The sequence below is a fragment of the Sylvia atricapilla genome, chromosome 13, assembly GCF_009819655.1.
Source record: "Sylvia atricapilla isolate bSylAtr1 chromosome 13, bSylAtr1.pri, whole genome shotgun sequence".
NCBI classification, from domain to species: Eukaryota; Metazoa; Chordata; class Aves; order Passeriformes; family Sylviidae; genus Sylvia; species Sylvia atricapilla.
In genome coordinates, this window is record NC_089152.1 from 101,735 (window position 1) to 129,303 (window position 27,569).

General features: G+C 42.1%; 1 protein-coding gene across 2 annotated transcripts; it reads right to left on the reverse strand.

Annotated features, from left to right (window-relative positions):
* Window positions 1-1,108: 1,108 nt before the first annotated feature.
* TP53BP1 (tumor protein p53 binding protein 1) lies at window positions 1,109-27,347 on the reverse strand. 2 transcript variants are annotated; one of them, XM_066328086.1, is made up of 26 exons: window positions 27,107-27,347; window positions 26,784-26,992; window positions 26,447-26,517; window positions 25,643-25,801; window positions 25,083-25,164; window positions 24,050-24,195; window positions 23,113-23,242; window positions 22,690-22,781; window positions 21,526-21,728; window positions 19,356-20,538; window positions 16,040-16,159; window positions 15,169-15,405; window positions 14,024-14,081; window positions 12,692-12,784; window positions 11,088-11,586; window positions 10,018-10,170; window positions 7,939-8,219; window positions 7,457-7,633; window positions 6,781-7,202; window positions 6,458-6,649; window positions 5,768-5,971; window positions 5,017-5,229; window positions 4,304-4,398; window positions 3,121-3,320; window positions 2,174-2,319; window positions 1,109-1,447 (listed from the first exon to the last, which is right to left on the reverse strand). In XM_066328086.1, the coding sequence occupies exons 1-26, from the start codon at window positions 27,275-27,277 to the stop codon at window positions 1,260-1,262; spliced, it is 5,724 nt and encodes a 1,907-aa protein (XP_066184183.1). In that variant the 5' UTR covers window positions 27,278-27,347; the 3' UTR covers window positions 1,109-1,259. The 2 variants fall into 2 exon arrangements, with proteins under 2 accessions (XP_066184183.1, XP_066184182.1); XM_066328085.1 differs by lacking the exons at window positions 25,083-25,164; window positions 25,643-25,801; window positions 26,447-26,517; window positions 26,784-26,992; window positions 27,107-27,347 and having other exon boundaries at window positions 21,526-21,698; window positions 24,050-24,211.
* Between the last annotated feature and the right edge of the window lie 222 nt (window positions 27,348-27,569).

Genomic DNA, 27,569 nt, shown 5'->3' on the forward strand with positions numbered 1-27,569 from the left:
GGAACTTCTTGCCTGTTACTAAGATTCATTAGCCTTGCTGTAACAGACCATCTTATGCAAGTCCCTTTGAATGACTGGCAAAAGAGAACCCTCCAGTCCACCACTGGGGTGTTGTACCAGGTTTCCTAATCTGAACACAAATGCAGCCAGACCAGCCTTCCCCTCAAAGCATTTGTATTTGCACACAGCTGCAGTTCACACTGAAGTTACATGTCCTTGGGGGAAAAAAATCCTTTCTGCTCACTCACTCATTCACTCTCACACAGTAACACCCAGCAAGTGTAAGATCTGGCACCTTCCATGCATTACAGCTGTTTATGGTAGGACTGCACCTGAAGCAAAGTCTAAAAGCCCTTGACCATGGAAAAAGCTAGAGAAAGTGTTGAAGTTCAGATGTGAGATTTACAGACCAACACAGTCAAATGTCTGAGTCATGAAATGATAGAGGAAAAAATACACATTGAGAAAAACTTTATACTTTTGAAGCAAGGGACTAAAGATTTCATGAGGATGGAGGGAGGCCTTCAGCCTATAGCACTTTTTGAGTGAAAGAAGAGCTTCTGCGTTTGTGCTAGCTGGCCACTAAAGCGAATGCAGAAGCTCAAAAGCAGATTATTTATCCCATTACCATTTAGACACACAGCACCTACATAGTCTTTGTACCTGTATCCCAGCAGTTTAGTTGTCCAAGGTTCTTTTGTCTACCCCTAGTTAGGTAGGAGCCCGTCTCCACTAAGACAAGTTAATACCTATACTGTTATGACAGGAAAAAAAAAAAGAGAATTAGCAAAAACAAAATTATACTTGTCCAAGAAATTCTTAGCACTCACTTCAATAGGACCTTATTGAAATTAATGGAAAATAACAACAGCAAACTGGAGGACATACAACATGGTATTCTTCCAACAAACAGAAATGCCACTGCCCTGAGCTTTTGCCAATGGAAAACACCCCTTCCTCTGTAACAGACTTTGTGTTGAGCTTTACTTAAAGCAGAGTATTAGTGCTATTCAGCTCAGAGAAATGTAAGCATTTCTTTTTTCTCTGCACTCCTTTGCTGAAGGCATTGCCCTGGAGTAAATTTAGATAAACGAAGAGTACCAGCACATACCACAAGAGATGAAACATTTATTTAATCATAAAAGTCCAGCAGATAAAACTATATACAATAATCCATGCATACTGCCCAATTCACAAACATTTAAAACCTGTTTAAAATACAGTCTGCACGACAGTTGGACAGCAGGGCAGAGTTTCATTCAGTGAAGGACATAGTCATGTTTATATTTTGGATGCTGCTTGTAGCCCACTCTCTCCCCAGCAATAAGGCTCTGGATCACCCACTCTTGCGAGACAACAGGCAGCCGTAAAGCTTCTGCACACTTCAAGACACCAGCTGGGCAGGAAAAATCAGTCACCACCACATCATAAACACCCAAAGCAATATCTGTACAGGAGGAAAGACAGGCATCTGTCAGGCAAAAAAAGAGGATTCTGCTCTGAAAGAGAACATCATAGAAGCATGGAATGCTAAATTATTTGGTTTTAGAGGAACCTTAAAAAGCTCATGTCATTCCACTCCCACCAAGAATGGGGACACCTTCCAGTGGACCAGGTTGTTTCAAGCCCCATCGAACCTGGCAGATGAGTGGGTTTCACCACTATGAGTCATTCCTAAGCAGTGAATTCTCATTGTAAAAGTTATGACACATCTACAGCAACCCTGCACCTCACAAGAAAATATTCATTTTAGTCCAGATAAAAATTAGGAGAAAACCAGTAGCCAACAGAATAGGCATGACCCTGAGTCCTGACCTCAGGCTGTGAGTGCTAAGGCCTGCATCACATATGAAGAGGAAGAGACAGCCAAGTTCAAAAAGACAAGGGAAGCACAATTTGAGAGACCAAGAGAAGGTTCAAGAGCAACTCTTTCATATTTCCCTTTTCCACATAGGCTGGAAGCTGATGGTTTGTGTTCTGAATTGCTGCAGCATCTCCTCTGCAAGACAGGTCTCCTAGATGTAATCTATATACAGATTACATTCGAGTAGCGAGCATCTGCCCTTTGCCTTCCTTTCTGCTTACAGAAACCTTGTAAATCATCCCAACATGGTTTTAAGCCATACTAAAGACCACAGTGGCATAGGATTCCGAGAAACTGGCCAATGAGTACCTTTGTTGTGAGCGTTTGAGTAATGCTGTTTAACAGACACTGCTCCCCCTGTCATGAGAATTTCAGACCACAGATCCAGGAAGTTCTCTTGCTGATCTGACACCAGGAGAACCTTCAGGTTATGGAATGGGTTTTCTCGTGGGTGCCTGTAGAGTAAAGAGAAATGAGGACTGGAAAGAATATCCAGTAGTCTAGTCACCTGATTCACTCCCTTATATGTATTTTGAATATATTGCATACAATGACCCACTCTCTTACCACCCTTCCTGAAGTATTTGGAGTGACTATTCCTTTGTAGAGAGTTACACAGAGCTAGACAGTGTTGGTGGGGTGTGTGCACAGCAGCCTATATCCAAAGTTAAGCTGAACTCTTCCCTAATCCTGAACCACCTTTTTGTGCACATCCAAATTGCTTCCACTCTGACAGGGCTAAGCAGGAAGACATCAGTCTCCTGCCCAAAAGTCTACAGCTATCGACAAAATTTTATCTGTCCCTCAGCTTGCCTAAGGAGTCTGACCTCTGTCATCGCAGAACAGACTTACTGGATTAGACTCCATAGGAAATGCAGAAGCTAGCTTCAAAATATATCAAGGGAAAAGGAAATAAACATAGTATTGCTCTCCTTTATCCATTTTTGAGCAATTACAGAAATTAGCCAAGGGTGTGGAAAGCCTTGACTGAATTGTGTCTTCCTCATGAAGACTGATGCCTTCCTTACTTCCAAGGACACCCTGTTTTTTGTGTATATGGCACCAAAATTACCTTGGCATTAGAGGTCATTGTAAATCCAAGCAAAGAGATGGAAGTGCTGTTCCTATATGGAAGGGAAAGTATAGGGAACAGTACTCGGGTCACCTTCAGTATTTGTAGCTATTCAAGAGCCGCCCAAGTGTAACAGGTCTCTTCAACAGTCTGTAGACTCAGGTCATGGTTATTTGGCACTCACCACTCTAGCAATTTTTGCTCCTGGAGGCTATATCCAGCTGGTAAGAGGTAATTCCGATAATTTTGAAGCTGGTTAGCATGACAGCTATCATGGACCCAGACATGAGACACACAAGGGATCCCTCTGGCAAGGCACAGCAAGTATTTCCGAGTTCGACAATGCTGATCCGCAATTAAAAGACACTGGTATGCTGCATTACACTTCAGGGAGAAAAAAGGCATGTAAACAGGAGAGCTTGCAAAAAACCCCCCAAAATTATCCTGCTGCTAAACAGTTTAAAGAAGAAAACAATTGAAACCCTGATTTTCACAGCCATATTATGTGAAAGGTGAATTAGATAAAGGTAGTACTGGTTTCAGAATCTGTTTAATAATATGCTATTCCAAGCTCTGCAGTTTTCAGGCAAAAACACTGACTAGTAGTTTTTGTACCATAGCTCTCTTCCAGCTCAGACAAAAGAGATGATTTACCTTTTAGTCTGAGACTCAGCAAGTCACTAGACAAGACTGCTTCCTCAAGCAAGATGTTCCAAAACCAATTTACCCTCTTTATTAAAAAAAAAAAAAAAAATTGAGTAAAAGCCACACTAAATTACAGTAGTTGTCCAAGAAGATCTGGTAAGTGAAGAGCTCTACCTCTAAGTGTTCCAAGGCACACGCCTGTGGTGGGACCACACCTGGAGTACTTCATCCACTCTCACGTTCTGCAGTATACCAAAAAGACCAGACATGCTGGAGCAGGTCCAGCCATGGACCTCTAAGAGGCCAAGGCATTGGAGCACCTGACATACCAGAAGAGGCTGAGAGAGATAAACTTGCTAAAGATCAAAGAGGGAAGTCTTGGGTGGTATTTTCAATGTGTATTCATGACCAATATGAGGGTGTACAAAAGATGCAGCCAGACTCTTCTCAGTGTTATCCACTCAAAAGACATGAAGCAACAGTTACGAACTGAAATATAAGAAATTCCTGGGTTTTTTTCTAATTGGATCTAGCTGCCCAGAGGGAGGTTCTGGTGTTTCCATCCTTGACAATACTCAAAACACAAATGGACAAGGACCTAAGCAATCTGCTCTATTTGAACCCACTTTCAGCAGAGCTGTTGGACAACATAAACTATAGAAATTCCTTCTAATCTCAACTGTTCTGCGACTGTTGCTCTAGATTAGTAAGTGAACTCTTACCTGGGTTTCATTGAAGTCTTCCAGGATATAGCCAGCTCCTGCTCGCAGCTGTTGTGCTACGTAATGTTTATCATACGGAGTCATCTCTAAAAAATCTACAGCAGAAAGTTCAATTTTTGACTCTAATCTATGTGCTTATGTTCCTACACCTCAGTCTACAAAGCCCTCATCCCTGCCACTGAGGGATCCCAGCCATTCTCCCAAGAATATCTAGAGAAATTCATTGAAAGAGTCAAAGAAGTAAAAAAAGGGGGCAGCAGAAAGGGCAGCCCACCACTAGCCAACTGAGCTAGCCAAATGAGCCAAATGAGCACCTTGAGCACCTTGTCACTTCTTTGACTGCATGAAACATGACACCAGCAAAGGCTAACTGGAGCAATCCACACATGCTTTCAAGTCCAATGTTTGCCAGCACTATCCCTTATTTCTCAAAACCTTCCTTCTAATATATACTATTCTGACACTGCTGATCTCACTAATTTTTGCACCTTTCTTAGCTTTCTGAACAGGCCTATGATCATCATTGAGGTTTTGTCACATCTTACACCACAAGTTGGCTAAGTTAGAGACTGTCTCTTAGGTCCTTTCTACAAAGGATTGAAGAGCAAAAGGGTAAACAAGTACTCACACAAATACTGATCAGACAGTATCCAGCATTCTTCCTAAAAACACAGCATTTCACTTGAAATTGCAATGTGTAAGATTTGCCTCACCTTCTTCCTCCTCACTGCTCCCAGTGGGAACATCTGATGGCTTCTGGTGATTGACCAATTTGTCACTTGGTGTTGCCATGGTGAGAAGAAAGGCATAGCCCAAAAACAGGGTCTTATTGTGGGGCAAGGGTCCATGATCGCACTCCAGTACTGGGGGATCTGCAGCATCTACACCTTCACAGGTGCTTACAAACCCTCCATCTTTCATAGCCCCTGTAGAGAGACAGAAACACCATAAATCTTCAAAGATATGTCTTACCTGGGGAATCTGTTCAACTCGGATATTTTACTGAAGAAGACAGAAAGGCAGGATTGGGCTAGGATTACACTAGGCTAGGTAGGGATCTTTTATTCTTTTGGCTGCAAAGAATCTCCATATCAAAACATGAAGGACTAATGGGACAAGTTTGCAAGTCTTATCAACATCCTGAAACATCGATTGCTGTGAGGGGTCCCTTAACAGCTGTCAGGACTGACTAAAGAGATAAGAAAGGAGAGAGACGAATCACATCATTGAAGTCAAAACATTTTTAAAAGGCAGAACTGAAAAGATGGCAAGTAAATACTCAGACTATGCTAAAAATATCCCTGGCTGCTGAATGCATCCAGGGAGAATCAGTCTCAAACCATGCAGAACAAAAAAAAAACAAAAACAAAACCACAATCTCATCTACTTTTTAGTTATGGAAAATGGAAAGATCAGTTACAGAAAAAGCAGTGAGGAAAAAAACTGATGAATGCAAGTTCTCACCAGGCTTTATCATTGCTAACTTGCGGCCACGTTTAGCTGGGGATCGCTCATCTTCAGAAGCAATAAGTTTCCTTTTCCCAGAGAGTGAGACTGGTGGGACACGTGGACTCTCCTGCCCTTTACGAGTGGGAGTTGTGCTGCTGCTGGAAGTGCTGGGAGAACCAAGGTTACTACGTCGCTTCCTCTTCCCCTCCACCAGATTATCTGCAATACAGTATGCAGGGATTAGTTATGGACTGACACCAAAGTCCACAAGCTCTCACCCTACCTATCTGTACAGAAGTGGCTGAACTCAATAGTACCTAGAAGATACATGCCACCACCCTCTGACAGAGGAAAGCAAGAAAAAAAAAAATATCTTTTCTCTTCTCAAGCCCTGTACCCTGCTTGTCTATTTTCCTCCTAATACTGCTGGGACTTTTTATCAAAGCAGCCATCCACACAAAGTGTATATAAGTACAGCAAACATCATTGTCCTTGAAGCAGATCACTTTCCACAAGCCAGTCAATACCACTAAGTCTCTGATGCCAAACAATAAAAATATCTCAAGGAACTCACTCTAAAGTACCAAAAGCACACTGATTACTCAGAAACGTTTAAACAGTGGCAATTCTGATCAGGTACTAGAGTTACCTCAAAGGCACAAGACACAGAACAGCAGTAAGCAGCTCAACAGCACCTTTCCTTACCAAGACTGATGTCAGCTGCTTTGGTCAGGGGGGTGACAGGTTCATATGGACCTAGCCCAAACTGCTCACGGAGCTTATTTCCTTGTTCCAGAGACAGGATAACAGACTTTCGTTTGTACCACTTCCTCTGGCCTTCCTTTTCAATGCAGTAGTATAGTTCTCCAGACTCCTTCCGGTGTCCCTTCACCACACCTGACAACACAGCAAGTAACAGCTGTTAGCCAACCGCACCCAGGCTTCTCATCCTCCTGGAACAAGCACCCATTTCTCACTACATTCAGCAACTCAGAAAACCAAGGATGAAACTCAAGCACTGCTCTTACCTGCACTGAAGTACTCATCCTCAGAGAGTGCGGTCACCTCTGTCTCCAGTGGGATAGGATCACAGAGCAAAATATCTTTTCCTAGCACATCACACTCATATCCATCATCAAAGAGCAGCTTGTACTTTCCAGCTCCAACATCTCGGGTAATCATCCCAGAATAAAAGTACCCATTTGAGGACCACTTTGCTACAACCCTTAGGCCCACAAAGCTGCTCCCAGTGGATGAGTCTGCGCAATCCAAAGGACCAATCCCCACTTGTAGTGGGATTTCTGGGGAGTCACTTCGACGTAAGGCACAGAAGCCAGAAGTGTCAGATTTCTCTCCTCCATCTGGCAGGCAAACTGAACGAGTAAATGATTTCTCCTCAGGTGATGCTGTAGTTGAGAGGTCCTCCATACCTGGCAGTCCAGCTAAATCTCTGTAGAAAAAAGTAGTCCCAAATAGGGGAGGAAAAAACAAATAAACAAAAAGCATTTCTAGAAGGATCTGAAAAAACAATTACTAAATATAAAATACTTGGGTGAGGTGCTTGCAGCTGCTACATGATATCACTAAAACTGATATAACTTCTGAAATACTCAGTACTCCTTCTCCTCTAGGACATTAAGACAGAAGTTCCCCATTCTTTTTCTTGCAATAAATTAAAGTTACAGTCTCCTTTTTCCAGGGTACCTTGTTCCTGTTGTTCGAGAAGGTGGGCGTCCTCTTCTTCCTCGTCCACGAAGTGTCCCAGGTGCCCTGCCAGCCTGACGAGTGCCAGGCACAGAGTCTTCCTCTTCCTCACAAGGCAGTGCACCTGTCTGGCTAACTCTGAGTGGTGATGCAGGCTGTCCAGCTCCTTTCCTAGGGCTAGAGAATTCATGAGTTAACTGTTTTGAGAAGACAAGACAGCTCACTAGGATCCTCCCATTTTCTTGACCATCTCACAGTTTGCCTCTTTTCTGCTAAAATGCAAAGCAATACCTCACAAGTAAACAAGCTACTCCTTTAGGAAGAATAGATGCAAAAGCAAATACTATCTCCTTATTTCTGTTCATTAAGCCAGATCTTTCTCAGAAAACCTTTCATTTCGGTCTACCCTGCTTCACGCTCACAAGCCAAATGCTCATTTCTACAAAACATCTCTTCCTCTTTTCCCAAGACTCTGCATTTACCTCAATTTTCCTCTGCCAGTGGGTAAAACAAATTCTCCAGTTTCTGTCCCACACACTTTCCCTTTGACAGCTCCAGTTCCTCGCCCTGAGCTGCTGCTGCTGTGCATGGCAGAGTGACCACTGCTTCCTCCACTGGATGTACGGTGAAGACTTGAGGCCTTAGATGAGAAGGAGCTGACATCACCAAGGTCCCCTGAGGTCAGTGATGAGCCCCCTGCAGTTCTAGAGGAGGACATGTCAGTCTCACATTCCTGGCACTCCACTACAGGCTCCTCAGTTTCCTTAAAAGAAACAAAAAGAGTTTTGTCTAAGAGGATGCAAGTTCTAGATGCTTTAAAATCACCAGTCCACGTGCAGTCCAAAGTGCAGACAAGCTGAGACCAACGTTCATGACGCTGATGACACCCACATAGACTTCAGTCTGGGCTAATCCATGGTAGATAGTGCATCTCTCACTACAGGGCTGCAGCTGCTCTGTATCAAGAAGTTACACAGAGAACTCAGCCAGCATTGTTGAGGAATGCATTCACTGAAGGTAGTGCAGGGCTGCAAGTGCGAGCTCCATGTTGAGCTCTGAGCAAAAGCCCCAGGCAAAAGGCTGTGGAACCTGGACACTTGGGGGCACAGCAGGAACAGACAACACCCAGACTTTCCCATACTTTTCCAGCTTAGACTGTAAGGGTATAAAAGCCCAGGGTGCCCTTTGTTCGAGGTCTCTCCTTGGAGGCACCAGCTCAAGCTGTTATTTTGTTATTTAGTTATTGCAACAAGATTAAATTATTTTAAGGATCCAGATATCTGAGACTGCCATGGGAAACCTGGGGTCCAGCTGGTGAGGAAACCCAATCTGATTGTGAGTGTGGGGTGTGTAGGGACTCAATTAGGGCACCCATCAGCTCACCAGAGCTGTCCACTGTGAAGGGCCCTCAGTCCCAGCTCAGGTGGTGCAATTGTGACAGCCAGAGTGGTTCCTAGATGGTTGGACAGGGAAGTTTCCATAGCAACAGGGCAGAGTAATTGGCTTGGTATCCAATTAGTCTGGCTTTGAATAATTCCCACGCTTCTAGAATGTGAGACTGCAACAAATACATGAGACACTAGGAGGAGTCTTTCGTTGCTTATAATCTAAGATCAGTTTCAGACAGCTTGTCATCTGGAGTTATTAAAGCTTTATGGATACAAAACCATGCATCCACAAAATAGTTATATCGAGTGTTGGTAGATAACGTAGAAATGGTTATATGATTGTGATTACACAGACTATGTAAGCATACTTTAGGACACTTAATTCTCCATTTTTATGTTACAATAAGGAATTTCATGTGCAGTATTCAGTTGTGAAAGTATTGAACTAGTTTGTCCTTTTGTGTCATTACTCACTGTGACTACACAGCACAATACTCTCAGATTATTTACCTTTATAGAATAGCAGTCACATTTTATTGCTAACAGGCTGATGTGATTACTGTGCCCATCAAATCAGCATTTCTCAGCTACCTTTCATGATTCTCTAAAGACTTTCCAACTAATGAATGTACATACTACAAATACGTACATACGCTACACCGGTGTACTAACAAAAGGCTGGTTTGCTCTTCAGTTTTAAGCTGATTTTTGAAGACCTCTTACAGAATCTGGTACACAGGACTCAAAAGACTGTGGTTAAAAATGACATCAAACTGTGAAACCGGGTAAACTATCTTACACAGTTTACTTTTACATGCAGAAGTGATTTTTGCTTCCTAATCGAACTTCTGCTCATTCTGAAATATCTCTATTCTGCCAAAACGCCAAGACTTTTAAAATAATTGGATGCACATAGTAAAGTCTTTTGTTAAGTTCTTTGGGACTTGAATGTGTCTTCAGAATATATGGCATGAAATATACCAGCATCAAAACCACAGCTTTTGCCATTCACTAAATGGCCTGTAAGTTCGCTCATGAAGAAAGTCTTGTCATCACAGCACACAGATTTGTTCAATCAACTTGTTTTCTGCAGCCATAATGCATACTCACTTTAACTACTTCTATTTTTCAGCCAAAATCTCATTCCATCTAACCATGAAAACAGGAACTTACCTCAACTACCTTTCTTTCCACCTCTGCACCATTGATGTAGTAAACATCTGTTATAACACGTGTAACAACAGTGCGCACTTCTCGAATGGTTCGCATGTGGCGACGCTGAACTCGGCCTTTGGGTGGGTGAAGAAAGTTAAAGTCCTCCTCTCCCTACAATGAGGAGGATACAGTAAAAACAAAACAGACCACAACAAAAAGCAAGCTATTTCTGAATAGGGCTACCTCTGCAGTACAGTTTCTTCACACCATGTTAAAGTACAGGAGTAAGGAATCTTTAAGCATCTTGCTGCAAATTAATGCAACAACACAACAGACCCTAAACAAAGGAGAACTGAACCCATTTTGCTGACAAGTAGAGGAAAGCAAATCGCTGCAGTCCAAGAAGGCGACAGCAAACTTGTTTAGCATGGCTTCTGACACTCTTTGACTGAGTCAACTCTCAGACATATCACATCAATCTCGCACTGTCTTTTTACGGCCCTGTTAATCTCTTATTTCCCACAGGACACATTAATCTTAAATCAGGTTTAGTAAAAAAACTTTTCTAGTCTTTCTGTTGATAAAAAATATATACCAACTGTAACAGCCCAGCAGTGGGCAGTTTTAAGTCTGCAATACTTTCCAAAATACTAATTTGAAGTTACTCATCTTCTTAGAATGTTTCCCTGGAGGAGTTCTCCCTTCATGTGTTTATCCATTGATATCAGATGGAATGACAGAACAAGCCATCAGAAGTTGGTTGATGCAAAACAGAAAGGAGTTGCATGAAATTTTGAGTGAAAGGTTTGATGCTATCTCCAGCCAACAAAAAGTAAAAAACTTTTTTACAGTGTTAACTGTATCTTCACCCAAAAAAAAACCCCTAACCCCAAATAAAAACAATCAACCAACCAAGCAAAACTTGTCACATTTTCACATTTTCCATTTTTCAGGACAGCTTGTGACATTAACATTTTAAAGTGGTCCTTGGTCTCTTTTCAACAGAGAACCAACTATTAATGAATTTACTGGCTGAAGGGACACTTTACTATCCTAAAGCAGTTAAGTACAGGCAGCCCTCATCTCACCTGACTCTGCAAAGAGTCTATGTCATCTCCAGAGGTGTTAACAAGCTTTTCCCCACTGTCATCGGTTTGAATATTCACATCTTGTTGTCCAGGTCTTTGCCCAGACATACTGGTTCCCATTTCCACCTGTCTACAGATTTCTTCTGTTTGTGTTGCTGTTGTAACAGTTGGTGAGGTAAAAATACAGTCTGCTGTAGTCTGGATCCCTTTATTCTTGATGCTTTCCCACCTCTCTTGACCTTGATCAATTTTAACAGCCTTACTTTGTTTTCTCTGCATTCTTCTCTCGTCTTTTGCATGAGGGCTTACATCATCAGTCTCCATAGACTCTCCATCCTCTGCACCAGAAGATTGTTGATGGCAGTCCTGCTGCATTCTCTGAGGAACCAGGATCTGCCCGTGACTGTCATCTGCCTTCTGTTGCTGGTACTGCCAATCACTGGGATTTGTATGTAATTCAGCATCTTCTTGTGTGCCAGGAAAAACGAACAGATCCCCCCTGCAAACCAGTTACACACAGATCAGAACTGTTGATTAAGAAAACAAGACAACCAATATGCAGTCACTCAAGTGAAAGCAGTCTTAAAAAAACCCCACCTTGGCAGTCACTCAACTGCTTCTTACAATTACACAGAACTAAAGAGAGTTGAAATAATAAAAAATAAAATAATAATAGTATGTGATACACAGGGTAGTAAAACGTATGGCTGACACTGTACTGAACTAAGTGCTTTTTGAAATACAAAATTTCTTGCTACACTCCATATAATAGGCACCAATGATGCAACTTTTCAGAAGAATGCCATCTTGAAGTTACTTCAGGCTGCTCCAGTGCTTGATTGGCTTGAAACTGATAATCACATGTAGCAAGAAGATCCAGCAGCATAAACACAAATGCTGTCTAATGTTTTCATTAGAATTTGTCTGCTCTGCTCTAAGTACTGCCTCTGCCAGGTACTATATGGGACACTATACTGAGCCCAGCTAGAAGTATGTATTTGGCTTCCCTCGGGTACTTGAGGATTTTGAGGAGTGATTGTCTTTCCTTCTGCCTGTACCTCACCCAGTGCTGGAACTCCCCATTCACTGTGGTCTTTAATGTAGCTGTTGAAACTTAGGTTACTCTTTCTACATAGACCAAGGCCCCACTGTCCCATCTAAAGATAGAATGGAAAACACTGAAGAAGCAGATTTCTACTTCTAGTTTTCCAGGCAGCACCCTCGTCACCATAACATATGCAGCTATACAGTCGTTGGAAGGGGGACAATTGCAGCAGCAACAACAAACAAACAAAACTGGTCAAAAGATCTTAGAAGAGACAGAAGAGGTATTGAAACAGCCCTCAATATGATCTCAATTTTCTCAAACCCAAGACATCACTGAAGCATATCAGTCTTCTGGAATCACATGGCTGCTCAGTTGAAAGGTAAGCCTGATAACCATGTGAGACACAAACATACACATTTAGTATACTTACCCATTGTCCCCAACCTTCTAAGTCTCACCCAAAGAAAATGGCTTAGTGCAATTTCTTTGATGTAGAAAACGCACATATGGATATAAATCCAACCAGGACTGGCAGGCAAAGACTATGAGGAGTTACCTAAATGGAGAAGTGGAAAGACCATGACCTCTGGCCTCATCCTCTCGACGAACTTCACAGACACGACTAAACACAGATGATGCTTTCTGGGAGCTAGCAGTGCAGATATAAAACAAACAAACAAAAATGCATCAGGAAATGAGAAAAACCCACATACAGCAAAACAAGAATTCTCTAGATCCTTGTAAGAACAACAAAGAGTATTGAGTTTGTAGACCTACACAGCCACAGAATGAGTATTGAGTTTGTAGACCTACACAGCCACAGATGATCTGTCTCAAAGATCAAGGAAGAAGCTGCAATTGCACAAGCATTTCTGTAATTTCTGCAGACACCCTAACAGCCAAGAGCAATGGAACAATTCTGGAAAACGTTGTGTGGAAAAACTGCAGCACCATCACGGAGTTTCAGCATTTAGTGCCTCTGATACCCACCAGGAGACACAGTTAGACCCTTTATGGCTTACTTCTCAGGAATTTCATGACACCACAAAAATACTGGAAATGACAGTCATAAAGCAGACCCTGAGAGTTCACATTCATCCCATACCTATAATGGTAACCCACCCTCAAAAAGTGAGAAATGCCTATCACTGTTCTTCAGCACTGAGGCACTATTACCATCTAGGAAGCAAGCCTGTAACAACAGATACTGAGTTTATTCCTAAGTTTTCTCACTACTTCAAACCACTATGCTTCACTCAGATGACTACAGGTCACTGTCTTCCTACAAAGATTCCTATGAGTACTTATAAACATTACTTCCTGCAAGCTAAATCAAGCAATGCTAGACATTAAATGTGAGGTCAGATAGATACATACAAATCAAAAGACCAAGGGAATAACTCAATGTTTTGGTCAACATGTTAACCTGTAATTCTGTTTATCCATGAACTGATTATGTTTCTATCAGCTTTACACCAAAAAGATTATTCTCTTTCAGAACTCTCAGAGATTCTTTCAAGAAAATGGCACCATGCAAGAAAGCAGAAACTCACATATTTGAAATTTAAGAGATGGACAAAGCAGACTTGCATTCTGGACTGTACAAGACATGAATTTCTGGCTTTGACTACAATCAGATGGAGGTAAAAATGCTGACATTAGTAGGAACCACAGAGCCCATAATGAACAAACAAGTGGGGTTCCCACTTTGCCAACGTAATTAAAACCTGCTGCAAGAACTAAGGAGCTAATGTCATGTCTGTTACTAAAGTGTTCCTTGCTTCTGTGTCTCCTTCTAATTTCTTTTCCCTGTGGCTGATAATGTGTGGAAAAAGGACCTACTCAGACCTTTGTATTATTAACTCTGCCCAGCAAGAAGCCTGGTTACCTGGCAGCAGCCTCAGCAGCAGCAGAGGATCCATCTTTCCTGTCACTGGCTGCAGGCTCTGAAACAAGAAGGAAGGAAAGGATGATTTTAGTATCACCCAGAAAGACTCTCCAGACCTTTCCCAGCTCCACACACTCAGTGAGGAGAGGCTGAGTAACACTGGACAAGGGGTGCCCAGGCTTCCTCATCCAACTTCTCAGAACAGACCTAAGTTTCTACAAGTTATAGACTATTAGACTGAATGCCACTGTTCTGATTAAAATCCTGTCAAACTTTTTTTGTCCAGATTATGGACAAGTCCAGAGGAAGCAACAAAGATGATGAGATGACTGGAGAACTCCTCCTACACAGACAGGCTGAGAAAGCTGGGCTTGTTCAGCCTGGAGAAGAGAAGGCTCCAGAGACACCTCACTGTGGCCTTTCAGTAAAGGGGGCTTATATACAAAAAAAAAAAAAAAAAAAAAAAAAAAAAAAAAAAAAAAAAAAAAAAAAAAAAGAGAGATTTTTTTTTCCATGGGCACATAGTAATAGGACTAATAGGACAAGGGGAAACAATTTTAAATCACAAGACAAGAGACTTAGATTAGATGTTAGGAAGAAACTCTTCCCTGTGAGGGTGGTGAGGGTGGTGATGCATTTTCATATGCTGCCTGGAGAAGCTGTGGCTGCACCAACTCTGGAAGCGTCCAAGGCCAGGCTGGATGGGGATAGGAGCAACCTGGCCTAGTAGAAGGTGCCCTTGCCCATGGCAGGGGTGTTGGGACTAGATGATCTCTAAGGTCACTTCCAACCCAAACCATTCTATGATTATATTTGCTTTTATACATATATATATATATATATATATAATCCCCCCCCCAACATAAGCAATCTTCACTTCCTGTCCTGTGTACCACTGCCACTATACATCAAAATTTGTAGTCTGCTGGAAATACCTTTCCTCATAACAGAGGCCTCTCCTCTTACTTCATCCTTGCTTAGAGCATTGCAGAAACAGAGAAACAAATTTAAGTGACACTGCCCAAAGAGAAAAAATGAGAAAAATTACAGGGACTCAGAGACTGTCTTGGGGAATGCCACAGAGAGGTTTTGAGTTAGGGCTGAGATCCAGTAAGATGTATATACTTCAGGCTTCATCCTCTTACTTTCCAAGCTGAATGGCAAGGACTCCTCACTCCCATCACTGACAGGGGTAACAGGGTTCATTCGCAGTGAAAGTTTTGCATCTGACTCAGGAACCACACCAGACTCTCCTTTCTCACACACTTCTGACACGTCTGCTGATACAACTGCACTTTCCACAGTGACATTGTTGGTCCCCATTGTACCCTCTGCTGTAACATCACTGGTTGCTATAGTGCTGTCTGGGCAAGTATCATCCACTGAAAACATAAAAACAAAAAAAAGAAACAAGAAGCAACTACTGTTATTCACATTGCTGGGGTTGAGGTCCTACTTTTGGTTTGAAGACACTTCACCACTTGAATTATTAGTAATGCTGCAGTACTGGAAATTCCTTTCAAGAGATCTGAAGCACAAAAATTCTGTAGCACAGGTATTATCCTCAGTTTGTGACAGAATAATTTACTACTACCCAAGCAGAACAGACTTCTACTCATCTAGCACTTGCAGGGTGCTGTTTTGTGAACCTGTCAACCTAGCAGAGAAAGTCTTGATAAAAGATGATGAATACTGGAAGCAATCTTCTTGTAGTCTAAGCTCTTTTGCTACTCAGAAGGCTCTTTTACACTCTTTAATGGAGTTGTATGCAGGACCACAGTGAGTGCAAGGAAGACATGCTCCATACCACCTTTTACTCAGGGAGCAAACACCTTCACCAGAGACTGAGAAAACACGACAAGGAAACTGTGGGGAAGGGATAAGCCCTTCCCATAGAATGGGAATGGACCAATGTTTTTTACCAAGGTAGGTTTGAGTTATCCTATTAGATCCTGCACCAAGAATCAAAAGCTTCCAGTCTTTCATTGCACAACAGAGCCATTTGGGCAAACTCACCAATTGGTGTGCTGTGTCTCCTGGGTCCCATTTTGAGATGGCCAGTAAGAGGTGGTGTTATGCTAGTTAAGGACTGAATGACATCACCCTCCTTCGGCAAAGAAAAATGAAACAGGGTTCCTAAAAGACACACAGTACCAGAATTAGTAATTTCAAGGGTCTACTTTAGCTCAAATACCAAAAGCACAGGTTCACTGTGCTGTGGAAATATGGAAAACCATAACACCAGTGCTGTACAAAACCCCCCAAACAGCTGCTCTAACTGATATTCCTCACATTTTATGTAGAAAATCTCTCTCAGTGAAAATCTGGACTGCAGTCAACTTGATGCAGCTGTTCCTAGGTGCTAGATAAGAGGGAGAGTACTTATCCTGACATGTGAATAGGACTTCTACAGAATGCAGCTTTGCTTCAGAGATGCTCAGGATTTTCCAAAGAAAAGGAAGACGTCATCAAAAACAGAAATGAAGGTTAGGACAGAAATGAATTAGCAGAGCTACATGTTGCCTGAATTGATAACCCAAAACTTACACAGAATGATGGCTGAGGTGGCCTATTCCATCAGGGAAACCATGCCTTGGTGGATTTACTATGTGCATATGTTGCAGGATTTAACAAATAAAATAAATAAAAAACCTAGGAAAATGCTTTTTCCTTTTGCCTCATCCCATGCATTTATTTGCAAACTCTCAACATCATAGAAAAGTAATTTGCATAATCCTCTCATAGAAAAATGCCAAATCAGCAAACAGTTATGTATCATCTGTTTGAAAACTCTGAAAACCACTACCTCTCTGGCTACCACAAGCTTTAAAGACATAGTTGAACAACTGCAACATGTGGAGTTACTGAATACCTGCTTTGCTTTGGTCTTTACTAATAAGGCCAGTAACCCAGACACCCAGATCCTGGAGGCAAGAGAGAAAGTATAGAGAATGGAAGGCTTCCCCTCAGTCAAGGAGGATCAAGTCAGAGATCATTTAAATAAATCTGACACCTGCAAATACTTGGGCCCCGACAGGATGCACCCATGAGTGCTATGGGAGCTGGCAGATGTTACTGCTAAGCTATGCTCCCTTATCTTTAAAAGGTCATGGAGTACAGGAGAGATGCCTGAGGACAGAAAGAAAGTCAGTCTCCAGTCTTCAAAAAGGGCAAGGAGGACTCAGAGTACTACAGGCCACTGCTACATCTCCATCCACGGAAAGATGATGGAACAACTCATCCTGGTTGTCACCACTAAGCACGTGGAGGAGAAGGTTATCAGGAGTAGTCAGCACAGACTGACCAAGGGGCAATCACGCTTGACCAACCACTTTGCCTTCAGTGATGGAATGACTAGCTGGCTAGATGAGAAGAGAGCAGTGCATGGTGTCTACACCACCTTCAGGAAGATTTTTGACATTGTCTCCTGAAATACCCACACAGGTAAGCCCGGGAAGTGCAGTTTGGATGAATGGACAGCAAGGCCAATTGAGAACTGGCTGAATGGCAGAGCTCAGAAGGCTGTGATCAGTGGTGCAGAATCTATTTGGAGGCCTGTAGCTAGTGGTGTCCCCAGGGGTCACTACAATGTCTAGCCTCAACTTATTAATCAGTGGCCTGGATGAAGGAACAGAGTATACCCCTGGCAAGCCCTCACCCAAAGTTTGTGCTTACTGATTTATGTTTCATTATTTGTTGATAAGGGACTAGACTCCTAAAATATTTATTATGAAAATAATTATTATAACAAAGCTGCTTTAAGAGTAGAGGGATGCTCTACAGCTCCTCATACCTTAAGAACTGAGTGACGGTAGGAGAGCAAATACCAGTCTACACACTTTTCCACCATGCTTCAAGAGTCTGAAGGCAATTAGATAGAATATCTCAAAGGCCTGAACTCTCTCCTAACACTGAACAGCCCTTTAATGCAATATAAATGCATAAAACACGAACAAGCATTAATTTTTGAATTAATTTTCTTTAAATAATGGCTTACAGTTCTCTTTCAAAAGTAAACTCAACCAACTGTGATGCATTTAAATTGCATTTAGATTTGTCTAAGAAAAAAACAAAACATTTTGAGTGCAATATGTGAGGAAAAATATTACCTGAAGTCAAACACAATTTTGTTTATGCTTTCTTAAAAAGGAAGTTTTGGATTATGAATATTGTGAAAGACCATACGGAAGTGGAACCTGACATTTAACCTTGTTATGTAACTACCGCTATTTATTATCATTTCAGCAGCATACTGCCAAACTTACTGTTGTATTTAATAAAACCCACACTGTTCTTAAGTTTGAAGACCAGTACTGTTCTCCTGACTATGCCAAGTTGTCTTAAAAAACATGCAGTCCCTAATGCCAGGGCCTTGTTCACAAGCAAGTTCATCTTAGATCCCAAAATGCAATGGAGTCAGAATACTTTGAAATTCCTGATCAATATTTTCATTAGATCCCTTCCAAGCATTATTTTCTGCATAGTAAAGCCATTTTTTCTTTTTTTCAGTTAAAGGAAATTAAGAATATTGTAGCAAATACTTCATCATTCAACTTAACATTAAATAACATTTGAAGTCCTACAGTCTTTCCCTTTTCCTAACACACTTCATAGAGAGGAAATATATATTCTGACACTTAAATCATTCTTCATTCATCCTCATTTAAGGACTAGAGAACTGTCTTTAAAAATGAAGCCAGCTAAGAGGTGAAAGTTCTGCAAAACAGGTGTAGTATCCCACATCTTGTATAATGACATACAGCATGTCGAATTATTTCAACAGGTCATGACAATACCTGCCGAGCCACAGCTTGCGTGAGAGTGAAAAGCCATTCTACTTTGAAAAAAATTCAAGAAAAATTTGTTATATTAATTTCTAGCTTAAAGTTGCTCTGTAAACCCCCACAAAGAAAATTCTCCTCTGAGAAAGAAGAAAAGGTAAAAGAAAATAAGGAGACCTACAAGAGGGAAAGTACTGACTTCCACACAATCTATTCATTTCAAGGACCCTGCTATTATAGCCTCTTGAGTGGGGGAGAAGTCACAAAAATCCCTGAACATTGTCAAGAACAGAATATTTTAAGTTCTTCAAGCTGCCCTGCATTTCTACCATAAAGTAGTGAGAGTCAGGAACAGGAATTAAACCACAGGGGGGAAAATAGCAAAGTCATGTTCTCCATATAACACAGTAAGGTGTAGTGCTGCTCTTGAGAGAGACTGCTCAACTTGCATCCAAAAGCAGCGCTCCCTGAAAACACTGAGGATTCTATACAGCTGTCCTTGACGTTATTCAAAATATACAACTGTGAAGCACTAACCTAAATTCACTTACCACTGGAAGGACTGGGGGATTTAGAAGTTGCCTTCTCCTGCGGCTGCATTTGCTCTTCTTGTTCCAGATTTCTTGCAGTAACAGCATCCTCCATACGCTTGGGCACCTGATTCTTGTGCTGAACCACTAGTGTTTCAACCCCTCTCTCTTGAAGTGATGGCTGATTGCTTATTATCATTACCTGTCCCAATTCTGAACAATCGAGATGTTTTTTGGAACACAATGCCACATCTGATTGGACATCACTCTTTAACTTTGGAAGCAAACTGTGCTGCTCCAGCAACTCCCCTACAGAAGGCTTAGCTAAAACTTCATTGAGTTTTGCCATGTTTCCTGCAACAGCCTTAAAAGATAGTTTATCCATGTTCTTTGCCTCTCCATCATCAAAAGTACAACCTTTCAAAGTTTCTTTTCCCTGACATTCTGATCCAATATTTTCTAATTCCTGGGCTATGTTTTTGCTATTTTTACAAGAAATATTCACTTCTGTATCTTCATGACACTGTCCTTCCCTTTCAAGAATAAACCTATGAGAAAGTGTTGTATTAACAAGAGACCTATCTTCCTTCAATTGCTTCTCTTTTACTTGCAGTTTTTCTTCTTGTTCTTCACACTGAGTCTCAGGAACTGCCTCTGGTTTCAAAGTCTCTCGAGCGTATAAAATCTCAGGCAGATCAGACTGATCTGCAGCTGCCTGATTTCCAGAAATACACTCCTGATGAACTGTAGGGGCTAATGGCCCATCTCCTGCAACACCTGCACTAACAAACTGTCCTACGGGCATTCCTATAGTCTCTACCTCGTCCTTTTTTGCTTTTTCACAGTTTTCAGAGGGTGCTTGATCACCTGCATTCACTTTTATTTTACCATTCTCCACAGAACAGAGTCTTGAGTCTGAGGCCTTGCATTCAGAAATCCTCTCTACCTGTGTGGTTTCACTGTCTTGGCCTGTGCTCAGAGAGCCTGAACTGGTATCTGTATTCATGGGCTGGCTACACACACTTGCAGAAAGCACTAGTTTACAGGACTCAGGAGGCTGTGACATCAAGTCATCTGTAGACATCTTTGACAAAGCATCTGTGGATCTAGAGAGATCTCCTGGTAAGTTTAAAGGGTTTAAAGCAGCAGTTTTTTCTTCTCCTTCAGGCTTCTTCTCTGGACTCTGAGTTGGAACAAAGATATCCTAAAATGAATAAAAAAGTGGGACATGGAGTATTAGAGCATCCCAAGTAGGATTATTTATTTATTATTCCTAAAAAAATTACACAGGATTGTGGATCAGAGCAAGTTTAGCACAAAACTACAGATTAAAAAACAACTAATAAAAACAAAAAAACAAACAAACATCCAAAACCTTCTCCCCATACATTTATATGAGCCATGATTGACCTGTTTTGGCAGAGAAAAATTATTACCACACATAACTATTTAGTACATCTGTGGCAAAGTCAGACACAATCCTTGGTATCTTTCACTACCAAATCACAAAATACAGGGCAAATAAGGCAAATTAGTAGCTATTTTTACTTGAACATCAAGGGCTCTGGAAAGATTCTCTGTGATATTTATTATATTGACACAAATGCTAGTTTCAGGTAAGGAGAAGCACTGCTTCACCTAGTGAAGCTTCTAGCAAGTTCATGAGATTCATAATACTAAGTTATAAATCCACAAACTGTCTCTTAAATCCTTGTGAACAGTTATAATTTCCAGAATCAAAATGCACAAGGGAAACAACAGACAGCAAGAATAAGCAACTTGAAAAATGCAGTAAATAAATTCTTGCCTTGTAGGAGAATAAAAATGCTTTATTATGGAACAGCTTCCCTTTCTCCACGAAAAAATTATGCTAAGGTATTGTCTGATAAAAAACTAATTTATGATACAGTTTGAGATGCAAAGATGCCCAGTTCAGCATAAGAAAGCAGCACAGTCTAAGACAACAGCTTCTACATCCTGTAACTCACTGTGACCTCTTTCTGCATTTTCTCTGCAAGAAAAACTGCCACATGGTATAACTAATATATAACTGTGACTGGTGGGAACAGGGAAGTTCATGAGAATCAGCTTAGTAGGGAAGCTCAACGCAAAAGAACAGGGGTTGACTCAAACACATCTTCTGCATCAGCCATATAAAAACCTCAGAAAAGCTATCTACATGAACCCTTACATGAGAGAACTCTGGTTGTGATGGTATAGGTAAAGATCCAGGAAAGAAGGTTGGGGCACTCTGGGACACTGGAGTTGAGGCCTGTGGCTCTACAAGAGGTCTTGGAGGGATACAAGGGAGGGCCACCTCCACCAGCATATCTTCCCTCTGCTTTTGCATCACTTCTCTTCTTTCTGCAGGGATAGATATATCCATCTGTTCATCTGGTTTGAAAGAGCAGAAAAGGTATTAGCACTAAATTCTTGTGTTATACCTAAGTTTCCAACATTCTATTAAAAGATGTGTTTTCAGTGGTGTATTCAACTTTTTAAAATCTTGTCTCCAGGGGCATTCTTTTTGTAGGGGGAAAAATCAACAAAAACATCTGTATTCTTACTTTCTAAGGGAGAAGCAAGTGTTTTGCTATAAATTCATACGACTATTTTGCTACAGGTCTAGAACTACAATTAGAAAAAAGTGTCTGAAATTTATAAAAAAGCGTTTTTCTGAGGTATTTCTTTTCCTTTTGCTATCTTTATTAAAATTCAACTAAATTCAGACCCCAGCTAACAAAGTATCTGTTCTAACAGTATTTCACACTCAGTGACAGGAATCTCTCAGAAAAGAATATTTGATTTTGTACCATACTAAAAGCCTGCACGGATGGATATCTTATCTCTGATGGTAAATGTGTGCTTAAAGAAAATATTTAACAACCAACATATTATATCAAATAATTTCTCTTAAGGCATCACAATTTAGGATACACACTTGGCATATGAAAGCTTTTACAAATACTGTAGAAGTTGTCTATTGCTCTAACAGTATAAACTTAATACAGGTTTCTGCCTGTAGCAAGAATGGCTTGTCTCTAAAGAAGGAGGATAATTGCCAGCAGAAATTTGCACGCCATACAAAGCATTTCCCATCCTTCAAGTGAAGGGGCACTAGTCAACAGTACTAGTTTTATTATGATAGCTATGCAGGAAATATCAATAGCAGATGGAGAATACAGAGAATCAGAAACAAAAGAGCCACAAATACAGATCTCCCTTCATCTACTCCTTCACTATTCTCAGTCCCACTTTACTTTTTAAATATAATTTTAACAGACTTTGAAAAGGCTGCAAGCTCTAAGCCAGTACACAGAAACACGACCACAAACAGTATGCAGAAAAATGTTACCTTTTGCTTGCTCCTTTTCAGTAGGACTGCTAGGGACAAGGGCATTGGGTCCAAACGAAACAGGAGGAGAAATAACTAGGCCTGAAGAGACACTGCAGATCAAAAGGAAACATGGAAATGAAAACCACTCCTCACTAAAAAACGCATTAAGTTCTCCTCTTATCAGGCTGCAGCTTGTCACAATGGAGTTTTTCATGAAAGGCAAGTGTTAGGTGTTCACCACTAAGAGACTAGCGAGAGTAAGGGATCACATGGCCACCATTAGTTCATTCCATTGCAAAATAAGGCCATGCTCCTCTCATAGTGCAAAATTAAAACACTGATTGCTTAAAATCAAGCACAAGTCCTTGAATAATGAAGAGAGTAGGAGGAATGCACTACCGCAATTAAGTTTTTGAAAGAGTTTGGGGATTTTTTGCTTACATAGAAGGACCCTCCTGTACAAGGAATGCCTGTCCAGAGAGCTGCAGGACTTGCAGACTGCGGGCAGGGGTGCACGCCAGAGAACTTCCCTCTTCCACCCTGGTTATTGGATAGTCACTCCTTGCAGTGGCTTTGAACAAAAGGAAATAAAGATGGAAATATGGTCAAAAACCAATGATCAAGAAATTCTGAGGAATTAAACTCCTATTATTGCACAGTTCCTTCTCAGATAGGCAATGACAAGCTGATTTTCAGAGCTGGTGAAGGACTGCATATTACAGTTCAGTATGTGAAAAGTGAGCACAAAATAGTTCAGATGAAAAAGAAAAATTTGAACAGATTTTAGACTGTACAAGTCTTCCTGCCTGGGAATTTTAAAAAATCCCCAATGGCTCCAATTTTGACACACTTGATCCAGCACTAGAATGCAAATATAGGCAAGGTTCTTGCATGAAAAGACACCTTGCACTGTCCACTGACTCAGTATGAGAAGAAGGTTGTTATTGAATCTTTTGGATACAGAAGGTTCATCCACAAGATCAGACCACAACAGACACCACTGGGGAAAGTTTGCCTACACTGCTTATCCACACTGGTATGTCCTTACAAAGGCTGAACACTACTAGTCTCAGAAGAGCTTAAAAATTGGGTTTTTGATTTTGCTCTTCAAGGGGCACAGAAAGAAAGGAAATTAAATGTACTTAACAAGCCAGTAACCATTTTAACAGGAAGTGACATTTAGACATTGTTCCATACTATAGTGAATGAGGCTGTGGCCTTTCATTTCCAAAGGGTTCACAATTTTAGAAGAAAGTACATGAAGAATATTCATGGCACTCTACACTCTAAAACACTACATGTCTATAAAGATCAAGTAGGTATGATGTTTATAACTATCTCTGGGATGGACATTTTGGTTCTGCTTGTCTCTTGTCACCTGTTGCATGATTCTCGGGAAACATTTCTTCCTGAGTTGACAAGATATCAGACTCCTCATGACGAGAACCAAGGGATTCCTCAGTTCTACTGGCATCACTGATAGGCATTTTCTTTCTCATATGCTCTTCCGCTCCCTGCAGAGTTCTGGAAATGTAAGACAGTGTCTTTGAGTGAGAAATTCAAAATATGAAGTTAAGACCACAACATTGTAAAGAAAATCTATCAGCAACAAATAGGAGGTATTCACTCATGTATAACAGGGAAAAAGAAGAAGAAAGGAAGACAAACTTCTCCTGACAAAGTAATATTTTCATCCTTGGTAAGTCATACTTTCAGAATTGTTTTTTAGGTTTTACTGATCTAAGTGATCCTTAAGTGGAATGCATATTGTACTACTGATTTCTACTCAATCCAGATTCTAGGAATTTCATTTCACCTCTTTAATGTTATTTTGCGGCAGAATACGATAATACAAGATGAGCTAAATATCATATAAATTTTATATCAGATAAATACCATTCAAAAAAATGAAGATTTACCACTTAAATTGAAGTTTAAAACCATAAAACTTACAATAGCAAATACTCAAATGCATCCTGGAATACCCACCACTTACCCTCCATGTTTCTCCTGTGCAGCCAAAGCCCATGGTACAGTGATTAAGTTATTTCAAGGTAACTTCTGTGACTTAAAATGTATTATTACTTCCAGTGTATTCCAGACATACCATTTTAGGAAAATTACCGGCATATTTCATTGCTCAGTGAACTCGCCCTTAAAAACAAACCTATCAATATCTTTATGTTTAGGAGTTTGACATCACATCTTTTCTCATCAAGGAATGCTGAGAGCACTCCTTAGCCAGCACTGCTGCAAAAAAGGTCTCAGCAGTTGGTCATCTTCCCCTTTACCTTTCTCTTTTGCCTTGAACCTTCTCCCATGTCTAAAAATCTAGTAAAAAAGACACAAATCAGCTTCCAGAATGTCCACAAAAGACCTACAGAAAAGACAGACTGGAGTGAAAGGTTTACCTTTCAGACTTCTCTGCCTGGCTTTCCAAAGCAGTATGTGCTTCTGTGCTGGAGTCAGTTTCTGTGTTGTCCCCACAAAGTTACAGGGAGAGATAAAAGAAAAATATTTGTTACTCACATCACCTGGATTAATATACAAATAAGAAAATGTAAGTCTGTAATTTACAGAAATACCAAGGCAAGCCTTATATGAAAAAAAAAAATTGAACTATGTATGATAACAAGAAGAAGAAGAAGATGAAGAAGAAGAAGAAGAGAAGAGGATTAGGTTTTTATCAGGGAGGGAATTCAGTATCAGATTGTTCAAATATTCTGAAAACCAATTAGGAAACAGATGTGGAAGAATCAATGATAGCACTTGGACAGGTATAAGAAAACAAATTAATTAGCCAAAGGAAAGAGAGAACAAAATTCTTTGCAACTACCAGTGAGCTGTGAACTCATTTTTGGAAACTATTAACACTGTATTTCCTGTCAAAAAAAGGTAACATTTATAATTTAAAGAGACCAGATAGAATCTACACAGCAGCAAGAAGATGTCTATGAACATTTTCGCTTACCATCTTTAGACTCATTCTTCACAAGTCTGGAAGAAAGGACAGCAGGTCCAGAGTGAAGATGATGCCTAGCATCTCCCTCATTGGGCATGAAGTCACTCTCAAAGTCCTGACTCTGCGACAACTCTAGAGCTCCAAACTGCAGCTGTGACATGCCTGTATCTAACATCAGACATCCATTACAAACATATATACAAAATATATATATATATATATTCAAGAGCCATCTATCACTTTTACAAGGGCAAAAGATATACCCTGCTGCAGTATTGCAGTATGCAAAGCATTCAGGCTATTGCTGAAACACTGAATAAACTAACCGATCTGATCTCAGCTGTAATAATTAAAATTCGGTAACAGAACAGGGACAGCGGCCATTAACTCAGAAATCTCCGTTAATCAGCAAGGGCTTATGTAATGCCATTAGGAACTGCAGCAGACTTTCATTCCATTAAGAGAAAATAATCTTGATAATACACAGCCTGTGTCTGAAAATCCTCTGATGACAACGACCATTATGCCAGTTCATAATAAGGCTCCATTTCCTAACAATCACAATGCATCCCCGCCTCTTCTAAACCACCTTCAGTCTTGAAAATCAATTCTAATAATTAATTAAACATTTAATTTTTTTTTCCAAACATCAAAACATACAAATCAACTTCCAGAAAAGGATGCCAATTGCTGACCCATTACTACCGGCACAATTACCCCAGGTAAGACAAGTGAGTCAGCTCAACTAAAAAACTGCACAGACGGTCGATCTGATTCAAAACCCAAAAAACCGACCTGAAATGGGGAAGTTACCTTCTACACACGGTGGAGAAGCACAGTCCTCAATATCACCTTCACTTCGTTCCCCGGCCTTTCCAAGGGCACTGCAACAGAGAGACTCGCTAACGTCGCGCAGGGGTTCTGCAAGGCCGCCTTCCCGCTGCTTGTGTTCTGACGGGTCACTCGGCACCCACCAGGCGCTCCAAGCCCTCCGCACTGCACATCCTGGCCGGGGCCGAGCACGGCCGCTACAGCACCGAACCCGCCTTCTCGGCCTGTCCTCAGCACGCGAGAGATTTCAGCAGGCCGGAGAGGCGGCGGCCGAGAGCCTCCGGATGGCGGCTCCCGCGGCCCGGCCCACCCCACGTACCTGCTCTCCCCGTCGGGCGGTGGAGACTCCTCCGCGACACAGCCCCGCGGTCCAGAGGCGCTCGGACGGCCCGGGTTCTCCATGGGCTCTGCAAGCAGAGCGCCGTTAGCAAGACCGCGGTACCCGGGCCCGCCGTGACCTCGCGCTCCGCCCTTACCTGCAAGTCCCTCCCGCGCCGTCCGGCTGTCGCTAGGACCGCAGACGATGTCCTGCAAGACAGAGGCGGCGGCCGCGTCAGCGCCGGGCCGGGCAGGGCAAGGCAAGGCAAGGCAAGGCAAGGCAAGGCAAGGCCAGGTGGTGCTGCCACCACGCCGAGCGCTCACCAGCACGGGGCTCGGGCTCCGCCGGGCTGGCAGCCGGCGGGCCAGCACGCCGAGCCAAGCCCGCTCCGTGTCCGCCTCTGCGCCCTGGGGCTGCGAGTCCTCCACGATGAGGAGAGGCGTGTCCTGCTGCGAGAAGCCGGGGTCCAGCTGGCTGCTCCCGCCGCGCTCCATGCAGGACACCACAGGCCGCGAGCCCGGCCGGGCCCTACGCCGCCCGCGCGTCGCCCAACCCAGCCGCACTTCCCGCCGCCGCCATCTTGCCGCGCGCCGATTGGCGGCCGTGACCCGTCCGCCCCGCGCTGTTACCGGGGAGACGCGGGGGGAGCCCCGGCGCCGGGAGCCAGCGGCACGGGACCGGCCCCGCCCCGGAGCGGGAACGGCGGCGGGCTCGGAGCTGCGCCGCCCGCTCGGGCTCTCTGCGAGAGCTCAGGAGAGACAAAGAGCCTCGCGTCTTCCGTCCGCG